Genomic DNA, 13,459 nt, shown 5'->3' with positions numbered 1-13,459 from the left:
GCTGAACCGGTAAGCAGATTACCATAATTTTCCTTGGTTTTCTCGCGGAAAGACCGAAGCGACTTCGTCGTGCTCTCAAGTCTGCTCGCATTAATTGTTTGAGCTTCGTTTCACCATCAAGCAAAATCTTTTCATTATTCCGTAGCGGATATAACTACAAGCGTCACAAAATAATTACAAAAATAAACCTCCAAACCAACGCTACGACCGTATGATTCTAGAAATGAAAAAGAGGAGGAAGCGAAGGAGAAGAAGAAGAAAAAGAAGAAAAAGAAGAAGAAGAAGAAGAAGAAGAAGAAGAAGCGTGAAGACGTCCGAGAGATTTACGCGACGATCGAGAAGCCGATTATTGGGAGAAAGGCCTTGTGCCACATTGTATATCGCGTATATTACTCCCACACGACGTGTGCCGTCACATAGCAGTATCCAATTTTTTTTTTTTTTTACCTAACCGCACCATAAACGCTGGCGTTAGGAAGAGAAGGTCGTTCTCCTCTTACGCAACGATCGTAGAAAATATCTTCTATGTAATAAAGCCTTGCGCGTTGTATCTCGTATCGCAGAGCAGAATTTTATGTTGAAAAGCACGATGACGTATAATTTACATTAACAAACTAAAATTGCATTTTAACTAAAATCCGATGAACTCTACTACGTGGCATTTACCGTTAGATAAAGAAATGGAGCGTTTATTAGGGAAAGTTTGATTGGGGGAATCGCGACTCTCGATGACGCTTCGACTTCAATATTTTAGCTTCTCAACGAGAGACACGCCCGATTTCATCGATCATTATGTACGTCGAGCGAAATGAGGGAGTCCGACGTATCGGTTTATTCACGCCGTTTGCGAAATCGAGCGCGAGGCGACCGCCAATGCGAATGGCGGTATTATCGTAATATTCGAAGCGAGTAAAATATGCGTGGAGTGCCGTTGAATTCGATAGGAAGCGAACCCCCGGATTGACGTTATGAGAAGCGCGATATAACGTTAGCTCGACGGCTAAATTGTAATCGCATAAAATGCAAAACAGTTGTCCGAACGACGTTATTTTACACCGACGTGATTTTGCGCCGCATATCGACAATCGTCTCTACTTTCGGAAATTATGAAATGCAGTAATTTATTTTTTGTTTATCGATCAAAAAATATCTATAAAGATTATTAAAACGTCGGACATTATTTTTTATGTTTTATATTGAAAATAAAAAGCTCGAATAAGTAAATTGATAAAATTTTATCTTTTCTTTTCGTCGCAATCTAATGTCATTGGCGTTGGTTAGTAATATCCAGTTTTGCGAGGAATCCTCCAAAGACTTTCGATATACTTTATACAGTGAATAATTTATTCATGAATTATATCCATTTCGCCTTTCGAAAAATGTTGCGTACAAATTGCCGTAGGTCGAAGAACGAACATGAAAATGAGTTAATACCACATGAAAATGAGTTACCAATCGATTCGCGAAATCGAGCGGCCGTTAATGGCAATAATAACCAGTCATCAGTACAGAGAAGTAACTCCATCGAAGATATGGAGCAACGTGCCAATTACGTGCGGGGGCATAAGCGGGAATTAAAATGGCATAAAGAAGCGATGGGTTTTTACTGCCGTGCTACGTGACTAAAGAGAAGAAGAACGATCTCGGAGAGAGAGAGAGAGAGAGAGAGAGAGAGAGAGAGAGAGAGAGATGGGAGGAGGAAGGGGAGATCAGAGTGTTACTGTCGTAAGAAGAGCGGAAGGGAATGATAGAATACGATGTCGCGCATCACCACCCACGCGGGAATTAATTGCAATCTACCCACGATACGGCTTAATTAAGATCAACAATTAAGCGGACGGTGTTGTGCGTTCGTGCCGGCCGTGTCCAGCAATTGGACGTATCCAACAATTAGCGATTATTCTCTCTTTGCCTCGATCCTCCCATTTCCCACAGACGGCCGATTAACCTGCCGCACGATCCAAACGATACGAACGTATGCGCCGACGTTGTATGCATAACAATGCAACCGCGATATGAGTGCATCTGGTTCGCGTGCCTACGAACAGATGCACTCGGGCACTCCGGAATCTGCAACGTATAAAGCAATTTAAGATCTCTCGCGATGTAACACGTTTTCTATGCCAATAATAAATTGCTCTCCCTTTTATTCCGACTATATTCGATACGCATTCGATTTGGTATACTATGTATAATTGTACTATACATACGCGCATACACACCACATACACACACACACACACACACACACACACACACACACACACACACACACACACACACACACACATGCGCGCGCGCGCGATCATTTCTAATTAATCGTTATTACGGGTGTGTCATTAAATCGACCGGTTAAATATACCGGTCGGTAAATCGAATGTCAAAGAGATACTTCGACATTGGTATCTCACAAACGTGCAACACTTTATCGTGAATCCAAGTGAGAAAGTGATAAGACCTATCAAATATCATTTGTCATAATTAAAATTGCTAGAAAATAATTAATTCTTACAATAAAAGCGAAAGTATATCAAAAGCACGAAGGAAAATTACATGCTGTATTTTCTGTAAATAACTTTTCGCTTTTATTACGAATTAACTTAATTTATTACGAATTAATTAGATATATATTTGTAAGCGTGATGTTAGAAATATAATTTCCAGAATTGTAATCTCATACAATAAACGATTGTTTCGTTCATTTCGCATTATTCTTTTCTGCAAACGTTTTACCTCCACAAAACAGACTGTTTCTGTTTCATAACCAATTACTCTAAAATCTTACTTTTCGAAGCGTTTGTTTCGATAGATAAGAAGCAATCGCTTTATTTTATATGACTCATGTATTCTTCAAACCATGTTTGGAATGTTATCAGCTCGACCATAATAGACGAATCTATCAGAAACGGGTCAACTGTACTCAGATAAAATCATTCGCTACGTCAATACGATGTTATAGAGAAACTATTGAACAATAAGATAAGTATTCGAAATATTACATTAAATCAAAAATTTAAGAATTCTTGATAAAATTCGTAATTTTTCGATGCTTGAAAATATACTCTACGAATCTCGATCGTATTATTCAGGAATATCAAATATACATGTCTGCGATCGAATTATGTCTATTTCATCATCCACTTGCGAGGTCGCCGATCCCGCTTATATAACGATACGAAAAAGAAGAAGCAGGCTGCACCTTGGACAACCGAGACATTCCGCGGTCATCGACATTTTTTTTTTTTTCAGAACATGTTTGTCGCGATTGTGATAACGTTCAGTTTTCGAAGTCGCTTATCGGGAGCAAGCAGAATTATATTATTACGAGTGGTAAAAATCATATGTCGGGTGTTTCGCACAATATCGCACGGTAGCGAAACACGCAATTTACATATTCATCGTTTCATTACACGTTACACCACGAACGGCGGCATATCTCGCCGTATAACGTCCAAATGAATATATGTCCTACTTTCCGCCGTGTTTATACGTGAGGATACAATTCCCTTGGATAGTTTCGCATCCTTCTGTGCGATCAGCATCGTGCGCCTCAGGTTATGCCACTTGTTTGCCTGGCCTAAAACAACACGCTCCTCTGCCGCTCAGAGAAGCGTGAGTGTGCACGCCGAAGTGCCGGCCGGTCTTATCGCACGCGCGTGTACGTTCACGTGCGTGTGCACGCGTGTGCGTGCGAAATAAGGCGGGCGCGAGCGAGGACACGAGGAGCTCACACGCACGAGTCTCCGGGAGTCTGGCCAACCCAGCAATTTCGCTTGAGCCGCGATTAACACAAAACACTCTGTTGAGTCGCAAGAAGCTAAATGGCATGAAATGATGTATTAACGCGTATTTTATGCGTAACACGCAAACAAAATGATTTATCGGATATACATGGACTAAAATTGGATAAGTAAATATGCAATCTCTGAGGGAGGAGAAGTGTGTACGAGGTGTAATCAAAATTAGGACAGATGTGTGAATCACGTGTGTGTTACACGTTTGGTGTTCCACACTTGGTAGCTCGAGAAAAAGTACGACCATTTCGAGCGGAACGGAGCGGATCAATTATCGTCGCCGTGGGTTGCTAGAGCAACTCGATAGCAAAGGACGTGTAAAAAATATCTCTCCTCTTTGGCGGGGAAAACAACACGATGGCGATAAAGAAATTAATCTCGCGCGAGATTTATTGCGATCATTGTGGCGCGAAACATCGCGCTAAATCTGGAGTAATCGATGAAGAATTGTGGAGAAAGTGACGGATGTCCACACGACTCACTGATGAACATTGATTAACTATAAGATTCTTTTTACTACAAGCGATAGAAAATATAAGAGGCTTTGAGGATCTGCTGAAATTACGTTCTTGCGAATTTACGAGAAAATGCAATATAGCGAAAATAGTGACATTTTAAAAAAATTTTAGTAGAAAACATGACATTTTCAAATTTTTTTACACCACAAAAATATTGTAAAGTATTATTCTGTTATTTCTTTCTTACCAAATGATAATTAACATTTTAGAGAGACAAAATAATTATCATTTTGTCATGAAATATTTTATTATCATAAAATATTTTAATATATTATTTTATTATCATAAAATATTTTAATATATATAATTACACTACATTTTATATTAATGCATAATTTTATAGTGTCTTATGCTGAAAAACTGATACAAAAACGATCAAGGAATCAATTTGAAAACTATCTTCTAATTTAACCTTCTTCTTTCTAACCATCTTACCTTCTACCTAATCATCTTACATACAAGCACACCAAAGTGATGTTCCTGTCTTAATTTGTTCAGGCTTATTCAGGATGGCTAGGGATTTTGCTGTCCGTAAGACCGACGAAGGGTACCATCCAATCCATACAGTGGCGTAGATATAAGTCGTTTATCTATTATGAGGGAGATTATTATCCCAAAAGAAAAAATAAAATAGTTTACTAATGGATCCTTTTTTTATCTTTATGTGCGTCAAATACCTATCTTGTATTTTCCAACCGTTAAAATCATCGCGTCACGATTTTAGATAACGTAAAATAAATAATAGCAAAATTCTTATGGCTTTTTAAAATAAATGTATACATTTATTCATCTAATTTAGCATTTAAATAATTTCCGGCATATCGCCTTTGTCTTTTTCCATCGGAGAAAAATAAGTCCTCTTTCTCATCCTGGCCTTTTAACATCTACGCCATTGTCTTGAAATTGTACGAATCAACTCGACCGTGTAAACTCCATCCACCACATACGACTGAATAATCCAAGGTGCGTCTTGGCTACACGTGTCCGCATTACAAGTCCCAAGGACGCCCAAATTTTGTCTCTGTGCGCTGTATTACGCTCAACGAATACCGATTGGCCGATTATTATCGACACAGTTCCTCTCTTTGGACCACTTAAACCTTCGACCTGGGTCGTGCCCAAGTTTATAATCGCAATTTCGAACACTGAAAACAATTTAGGACCTATTATGCTGCTCTTGTTTACCACTTATTTCGAAAAAGAACTTGAAACGATTATCATAATGTATTACACATAAAAAGAAATTGTCTACACTATTTTTCTTTCATTAGGCTACTATAAATAATAACGTAGAACATAATTAATTAAAAAAATATATAATAATTACGTTGCTCAAAAATATATATAAAAAATAATGTCTTTGTTTGCTTCAAAAATTCTAAAAGTAATCGCACAAAAAATAAAACATATAAATCATACACTTTTTCTTTTATTTTACATTAATATATGTATGAATATTTTAATTATCTACTCACGAAGTGTAGGTCTCAGATTGATGGGAACATGCAGATATGCTGATGTGACACAAATAAATGTGATAATAATGCCAAATATCCAATAAAATGTTTGTAAATTATCCAACTTAATAAATTAATCAGTAGGAAGCGGACATCTTTCTCTCTCCTTGTTGAACCGAGTCACGCGAATGATTTGTGCTTCGGGACGTATCTATCGATATCGGCGCGGGCATCCAAGGCCGTTCGGATAAAATCCGATAATTTAATTCGAACAATTGAGCCGGTCGATTTTCAGAGCAACTTCTCTTCTCTCTCCCTCCTACATTCTTTCAATGAATATCATGATTATCTTCTCGAGAAATATATTTCAATTCGAAAAAAATACAATAAATATACAGAATGGTTCTTAATTGATACAATTCATTTTCTTAACTTTTTCATGATAAAAATTTCTTCTTTTTTTAAGACAAAATTTCAGAATTGAGATTTCCAATTAAAAAGTTTACCAATGAAGAGAATCCATGTTCACTAAAGGATTCGTTATTAAAAATTAAGAATGAAACTTCTTTCGGACATTTTGTAAAAAAATAAAAAGGGTGGAATCTGAGGATGTAGGAGAAAGATGCTAAAAGGAAAATAAACTCAGCTGGAAAATACAAGAACGTGGGTTGGTAGACAGGGAAAAGGAGAGACGACGGGGGAGGAGAAGCGAGGTCGCGAACAAAGGAAACTTCGCGAGTTCGATGCCCCTTTCTTATCAGTAAATGGCACTGTTATAGTCAAGGCAGCGGGGGCGATCGTTTCATTGGTCGCCGACGAGGTCGACGTCATCGTATCGATTGCCGGTCGGCCACGTGACAGCCAGACATTTCTCTCTCCTTCGTTCTATCTTCTCTCAGTCTGTCCTCGTCGTACTCGGGACACCTTGTGTCCTACTGGCCGATTCGAGGCCGAGACACACAAAGAACCTCCACGTCTTCTCTTGATCTCAAACTAGGAAGCACACAAGCAAGCAATTCAGTCGCGAAATTACGAGTCGAAGTTCCAGATTGCGTTCGAGTATCAGATTATTAATTGCAAACTGACATTCGTGCAATTTGCAAGATAAAACTGTGATAAAAAAAGTCTGCGAAAGACTACAAATCGCAAGGTCGAACACAATTTAAGCGTCACTAAGTTGTCGCTAATTTGTCGCTAAGTTTCACTCTTATTCAAACTTATTAAAGTTTCACTTTGGCCATAGTTCACGAGTCTTAACTCTAGATTGTATCGAATTAATTTAAAATATAAATATACAACATTATATACAGTGATTCTTTTTATATAAAGCAAACGCGCTGATATTTTTCTGAGCTATAGAGCACCAAAATTGGACAGATTTCTGTCCAGAAAACTGAATTCTTAAATTCTTCCCAATTTATCCACGGAGTACCGTTAACCGACTCCTAATAATGACTGCGAAACTCTAATAACAACGTCAAATTCAACACACATTTAGTACATCGAAATTCGTAGCGGTACATCTTCAGTACCTTCTCTCTCGTATATCAAATAGACGACACTTACATAATCGTTAATCGAGAACGTTACCGCGGTGGGTAATAAAATTTATCGCGACGAGTTCGCCCACTGCAAAAAAGAAACGAAGACTCGCACCCGGTTTTGAATCATTTGTGTCGAAGAGAGAATCCTCGTCTTTCATTCAGCAAAAGGCTTTTACGTTCTGGTTGTCACGCAAAAAGATAAAGAAAAAAACGCGAGAAAAAAAGAAGAGAGGAGTCGGGAAGAATCTGCCAGGAGCAGAGGGAGAGGTATACGAGCGAGGAGAGCGGAGGCGGCCTATGACTGTATATAAACAACACTGGAAACCAGAACTCGGATCCCAAAAACCAGTTCCAACGCTTGGAAAACAATTTTACGATGTTGGGGGAGAAACGCGTAGAGGATCGCCATAGCGATGGGAGAAAGGGAGAGAGAAGAAAGGAGAAAGGGGGAGAAGGGTGAGCGGCGTTTATTTCCGCCTTAGGGAGAGCCTTTCAAGGACGAGCGAAGGAATATGCCTAGATTAAGAAACATAAGTCTGCCTGAATATGTAAAACATGGCGAGAAAAGTAAAAAAATTCAGGCTTCTCAGGTTACGAATAATAGCGCGATATATATTTCATCACATGCGAAATCTTGAGGGTCGAGATATTTAATAAAAGTATTCAAAAGGATAAAAAAACGTCTGATAATATTTTGTCAATGGAGAGATCATTTCGGTTTTCAACAGGGAATACTATTCTATTCACCACCAAGCGTCCCACGTAACACAACAATCGAAATCTTTCCAATTCTCGCACGACAAGGGGCAGTGAATTTCAGAGAGAGGCTGCCGTATATACGGAGTAATCGTGACAGGTACATATTTCGACAAAGATGGAGGTAACGGCGCGAGAGAGAGAAAGGCAGGAGAAAAAAAAGGAGGAAGAAGATTCGATAACCGTGTATTCTCGTATCCCGCCGAGGATACGAACTACCATCGATGGGACTCGTCAGGTTCGTGTTGATGGATAGGAGGAGAAAAAGGACCAAAAGATGAGAAGGAGGGGGAATCGAACGCGCGCGCGGTGGTGGCGATAAAAATAGACGAGCCGCGTCTGATATTGCGCAAAGGCAGCCGCTTAATTCCGCCTCTTATTTGCCTCTCTCGGGGCAGGAACAGCGGATCACGGGCGTACAAAAATAAATCGGACATGCGAATTTCCAATTTCTCGCAAAAATTAAACCGACGGCATTCGATTGCATAACGAGCAAACGAGGGAAACGTTAGAAGCGCGAAAGTAAACGACACACAAACACGTCGATCCCATTGTAATGGCGAAGCTGCACGAAATCATTAGGGAGCTAGTTCGGGTTTTATTTTTTTTTTCCTCTTTTGTTAAAAAAGGTAAAGTTGGAAAAAACAAGGGCTAGTCGCTCGGAGCGGCAGTTACGTAACTCTTGTTTTTCACAGTTTCAGTCACAGTTGCTATAAAATTAGCCTAAATCAACAACAATACTGTCATAGCCGCTGTCTTTTTTTGAACAATTAACGAGTCGATCGCCTTGAATTAAGAGTTTCACTTGTTGCGTTAATAACTAAAGATAGTGATGCATAAAAAATATGAATAATCAAAAAGCACCAGGTATATTACATCGACAGTGAGTAAACTTAGTAAATCTTGTTGCCGCAAGGTCCGCCATCTTCGATTGAGCGAGGGATAACGAAAGGTGTCGATGAAATTGAGGAAGATGAACCTCGAAAGCACCGCCTTTCTATGAGAGGCGTTTCAAACACGTAAAAGAAGATCCCAACAGCGTGTAAAAAAAAATTTAAGAAATTAAAATTTTTATAACTCAAACTATACGAGTAAATATACACATTCCTTCCTCTTTTATATTTTATCTTATATTAATGCACATATCAGATAATAAATATTTTTTTACTTTAAAATATCTAACAAAGATTTTTGATTTGTCTGTTTTTCTAATATATAAGCAATGAATAAAAATCTTAAAATATGGTTGCTGAAAAAACTATAATAAAATTCTATATAATTATAATTGCACTAAAAATCTTTTTTAGATTCAGATTATTTTTAATAAAATTAATCTAATCGTACGAGTTTATCATTTTAATATCGTATGTTTATCGCAAATTGGTTTTGAGAATTTTACGATTAAAAATAATCACGCTATGAATGATATTCTATTGCGGAATGCTCAGGGACGAAACTTATTAATTCGATGTTGAGACTCGGGCTGACGAAAGAGGGATGAAGATGACGCAAGATCGAGAATACCGTCTCGCGGTTTACTCTTACGGAGGACAAGTTATGCGAAAACACAGCTGCTTCCTAAATACAAGCAATAGTGGCTCGCAATTTCATGGCACACTACGTTGCAGTAAAAATAGATAAAGGTGAATATTCACGCAGACTTTGTTTACGACGATCTTAGGGATTTCTAACAAACAGTTTAAATTCGTAGCTCTGAACGAGGACTAATTTAATAGTCGTAAACTAGCGGGCTATTCTTATACTCGCCAATAATTTAATCATCGTACATGAGACCGACAACAAAGTAGTCGTCAACAAAACAACCGATAAAAAATTGCGCGCGCAAATAAGATCTCTGAAAATTATGTACGTACATTGAAAAAAAAATACATATAAAAGAGAAATAAACTGTAGTTGGAAATTTTTCAATTTCGCAAGTTACATAATCCCAACTGTTTATATCATTTGTCGACTGTCAATTTTTTTACTATAATCAACGTCGGACTTCGAAGCTCGCAAAAAAATATACTTGTTATATGAACGCAAGATTAAATTAGATGATTATCTGATTTGTCGCCTGATTACCATCACATTCGCTTATCGGTGAGGCACGTGGCGAAAAAAATATTGAACGCCAATTTAATCACACGACGGTACGATTTGAACTAAAGTATCGCGATATTTTTGCATTCGAGTAGACTTAATCTTGAATAAATTAATCACCGCGTACCGCTTGCTTGATGGACTGGAATTATCGAAGTTGACAACGGAGCGAGATAAAAAAGCGAGAGTAAAAGAAAAACATTTAAATTTCATGTCAGAGAACAGCTCGCATATTCCCGATATGTTTCCGATATCGTTATCTATGGTGATACTCCCATATTCCGTAGAAGTGCACGTTGTGCACTATTGTCATGAAAATCGTGTAAAAACTGAAACTTGATTCGTGCGCAATCATTATCGATCAATTAGAAATGGAATCGAAAGCTACCTTTCAATTCGAAGCATCTCGAAATAGAATTTCTAAGAAACAATAAATATCTAAGTAAAAAAACTAAAAATCTTATCTTCTTTAAAAAATAATAAAATATATGTAAAAACATAATTTCTTAGTTTTCTTGAAGAGATTTTCTTTCGCCTTGTACGTCCACTTGTGCTGACCACTTTTATTTAGTATATGCCAATTTCGACCTTCGCACAAGCCTTTGGCACAAGCCATTTAAAGCTCCTTTATTGAATTATCGTGTAAGGATAATTAGCTGCAACCGAAAAATTTCCACGTATCCTCATTCAACTCTATATTCACGTTGTTATTGACTTACTGTTAGCGAAATAACGAAACTGACTGCGCTGCGCACATCGAAGATTAAGATCCCGTTAATAAGAAAAAAAATACTCGACGTTTCTAGAAAATCAAGAAAACAATCCGCGAAGACACAGTGACGTTATCTCGATATGAAATCGCTGTGCGATTAATCAGGTAAGGCAGCCGAGAGAGCGAGAGAAAAAGCGCGAAAGAAAAAGAGCGAAAGAGAGCGAACAAAACAAACGCGTAAACAGGGAAGAGGAATCATTCGTTCGTCACTGTTAAATCCCGAGGCCGACCAACCAGCGTCGTTGGATACGATCACGCGACTCCACGCCTTCCGTCTCTACTATCGTTAATGAGCCCTCTTTCTCTCTCGTCTCATCTCTCTTGCTCTCAAGCCGACCGGCCAGCCGGCCGGTATATCGCTCTCTCGCTCCTCCATCAGAGCGTTATTGTACTCTATTTCTGCCGATGAGCCGAGAAAGGTCTCGGTGATTTTTCGAATGTGTGCCGGGCGCACGTGTGAGAGCAGGAGAAATAAAGAGAACAATCGCGAGAGATCAACGAGACATCAAAAACGCGCTCGAGAATCGGAATGCAATAAAATTACTATTTTAACGCGAGAATAAAAAGATTCATATCACGAAATTAATATCACGAAAAAGTTTATCGCTTATTTTGAATCCGAAAGTACACGAAAGGAGGATAATTTTGCCGTAGGATTTAAAAATTTGGAGATACAAATCTAAAAGATTTAATTTTGTTGAATTAATAAAAATTATTACGTGCAATATTTAAATGATATTAATAACTTTGTTTATTTTCCAGCAACTAATTTGAAACGTCCTACAATTAATTATTTTGATGACAAGATTATTTTTCAGATCTACGTAAATCTAACACAATTTTCAGTGTAACAAAGGGGATATTTCTGATATTCAGTATCTCGTTTAGACTTAAGTGTTATATACATACATAACATTCGTAAAACATTCGTGTCTGTAATACGATATCAGATCTTGACAAATAGAATTGAAGAAAACTTTTGATGGTAGAAGATGAGAAATGAAGAGAAATGAAAAAAAATGAGGTCAATTACGACGATTTTAATGCTGATTAACCAGCATTGCAAACGTTGTAAAACGTGCGCGAAAACAAAATATATAACGATTGCATGACGAAACAGCGTGACATCTTTCGTAAAGTAATAGTTTTATCACGCCCAAGCATTTATCTAGTTTTAAAGGCATTTGCGCGCGACGATTGCAGATATCGGAGGACATAAACCATTTTGTGCAAATATTTCAGATAACATGCGCAAGAAATTGCGAAGCGTGATTACCTTTAAAAACACACTTACGTTAGAAATGTTTATCAGCGAATACACAACAAAGTTGTTAATACGAGTGGAAAGTTATAAAGAATCCGAGAATCGTTAAATCTGCCGATCGATCGGATTCAAACACGTTTCTGAGATTTTGACATGTATTCTAATCTAAGATTTTGGAAGGAAAGAATTCTTTTCATCGCCAGGAACTTTCCACTTGTTGCGAACCCGACAGCTGAACATTCGTTCAGCTTGAATGTTCGATGATCCGAACGGACGTTCGGGAAACCGTCGACGTTCGGCCTGCTCTCATTTCTAGAAGTTCCGGGACATTTCTCGACCAACACTCGCTCTCTCTGCGGATTAAAAAAAAAAAAAAAGAAAACGCCTCGATACAAACGGACGATGACACTCCGGCATCCGCCAGGTGACAACCGCGGGTCGATACGTCGACGTGCGGCGCCGGTGGAAAGTTCCCTTCGAAAAAGACGAGCGGGGAAAAGGAAAAGGAGAGAGAAAAAAGAAAAGAGAAAAAGAAAAGAACCGAGAGGACTCACGTCATTCGGTGCGATCTGACCCATGCTGCCCATGCTGGTGGCACCGCGATTCACGATCGTATCCGCCGCCACCGGCTGCGGATCGTTCTCGTTGGCAATAGGAATCTTGAAGACCTTTCGGTAAACACACTGATGAAATACTCGCGGGCACACCCTCAGCTAACAATCGTTCCTGATCTGTTGCCTCTCTCTTTCTTTCTCTATCTCCCTCTTTCCAATAGCAAGTCGCGAGACACGACGACGACGACGCAAGAGGTTTGCCGAGATCTCCGGGCAGTGACGAACAATTATCACCGGCGATTCGGCGGACCGGCTTCGGCGCGACACGTCCGTCGATTGTCACTACAAGTAGCGTGTACGAGGTGTAACGTAACGCGGTTATGACCAGTCATAATATATCACAGGGGGAGAGGGCGCTCCCGAAAACTCGGAGACGGTGGTATGCGACGCGTGAGACGGGGGAGGCTCGCGGGAGAAAAGAGAGTTGCGTCAACACGTATAACGTACCGGCACAACGGTGAGACGAGACGGTCTCGATAGAAACGCGAAAAGAATCAGGTTACGCCGAGTATTACAGTGGCACGGCCGTGTGAACGACGACGAGACGATCCACCCCAGGCGAGAGCCGGTTGCTAACTGATGCCGCCGAGCGATGCCAAGCGAGTCGAGCGGCCGCGATCATCTGGCCGGCTGCCGG

General features: G+C 39.2%; 1 protein-coding gene and 1 long non-coding RNA gene across 6 annotated transcripts in view; both read right to left on the bottom strand.

The window, feature by feature from the left end:
• Sesn (Sestrin) overlaps positions 1 to 13,459 on the bottom strand; it is a 168,948-nt gene that overhangs the window by 25,210 nt on the left and 130,279 nt on the right. Inside the window, exon 1 of one of the 5 annotated variants that reach the window (XM_089081604.1) lies at positions 12,763 to 13,435. The exons of the other annotated variants lie outside the window; for them this stretch is intronic. Within the exon in view, the coding sequence (XP_088937730.1) occupies positions 12,763 to 12,795 (33 nt within the window). The 5' untranslated portion in view covers positions 12,796 to 13,435. Of the gene's footprint in view, positions 1 to 12,762; positions 13,436 to 13,459 lie in introns of those variants that run through there. 5 annotated transcript variants of the gene reach the window in all.
• LOC148935420 (uncharacterized) lies at positions 6,115 to 11,019 on the bottom strand. The gene is made up of 2 exons (XR_016140377.1): positions 10,892 to 11,019; positions 6,115 to 6,762 (listed from the first exon to the last, which is right to left on the bottom strand). It is a non-coding gene; the product is annotated as an uncharacterized LOC148935420 (long non-coding RNA).

The sequence above is a fragment of the Pogonomyrmex barbatus genome, unplaced genomic scaffold (assembly GCF_055798465.1).
Source record: "Pogonomyrmex barbatus isolate J1 unplaced genomic scaffold, ASM5579846v1 scaffold5, whole genome shotgun sequence".
Classification (NCBI taxonomy): domain Eukaryota; kingdom Metazoa; phylum Arthropoda; class Insecta; order Hymenoptera; family Formicidae; genus Pogonomyrmex; species Pogonomyrmex barbatus.
Note: the sequence above shows the minus strand (reverse complement) of the source record. Positions and strands in the feature narration are given on the sequence as shown.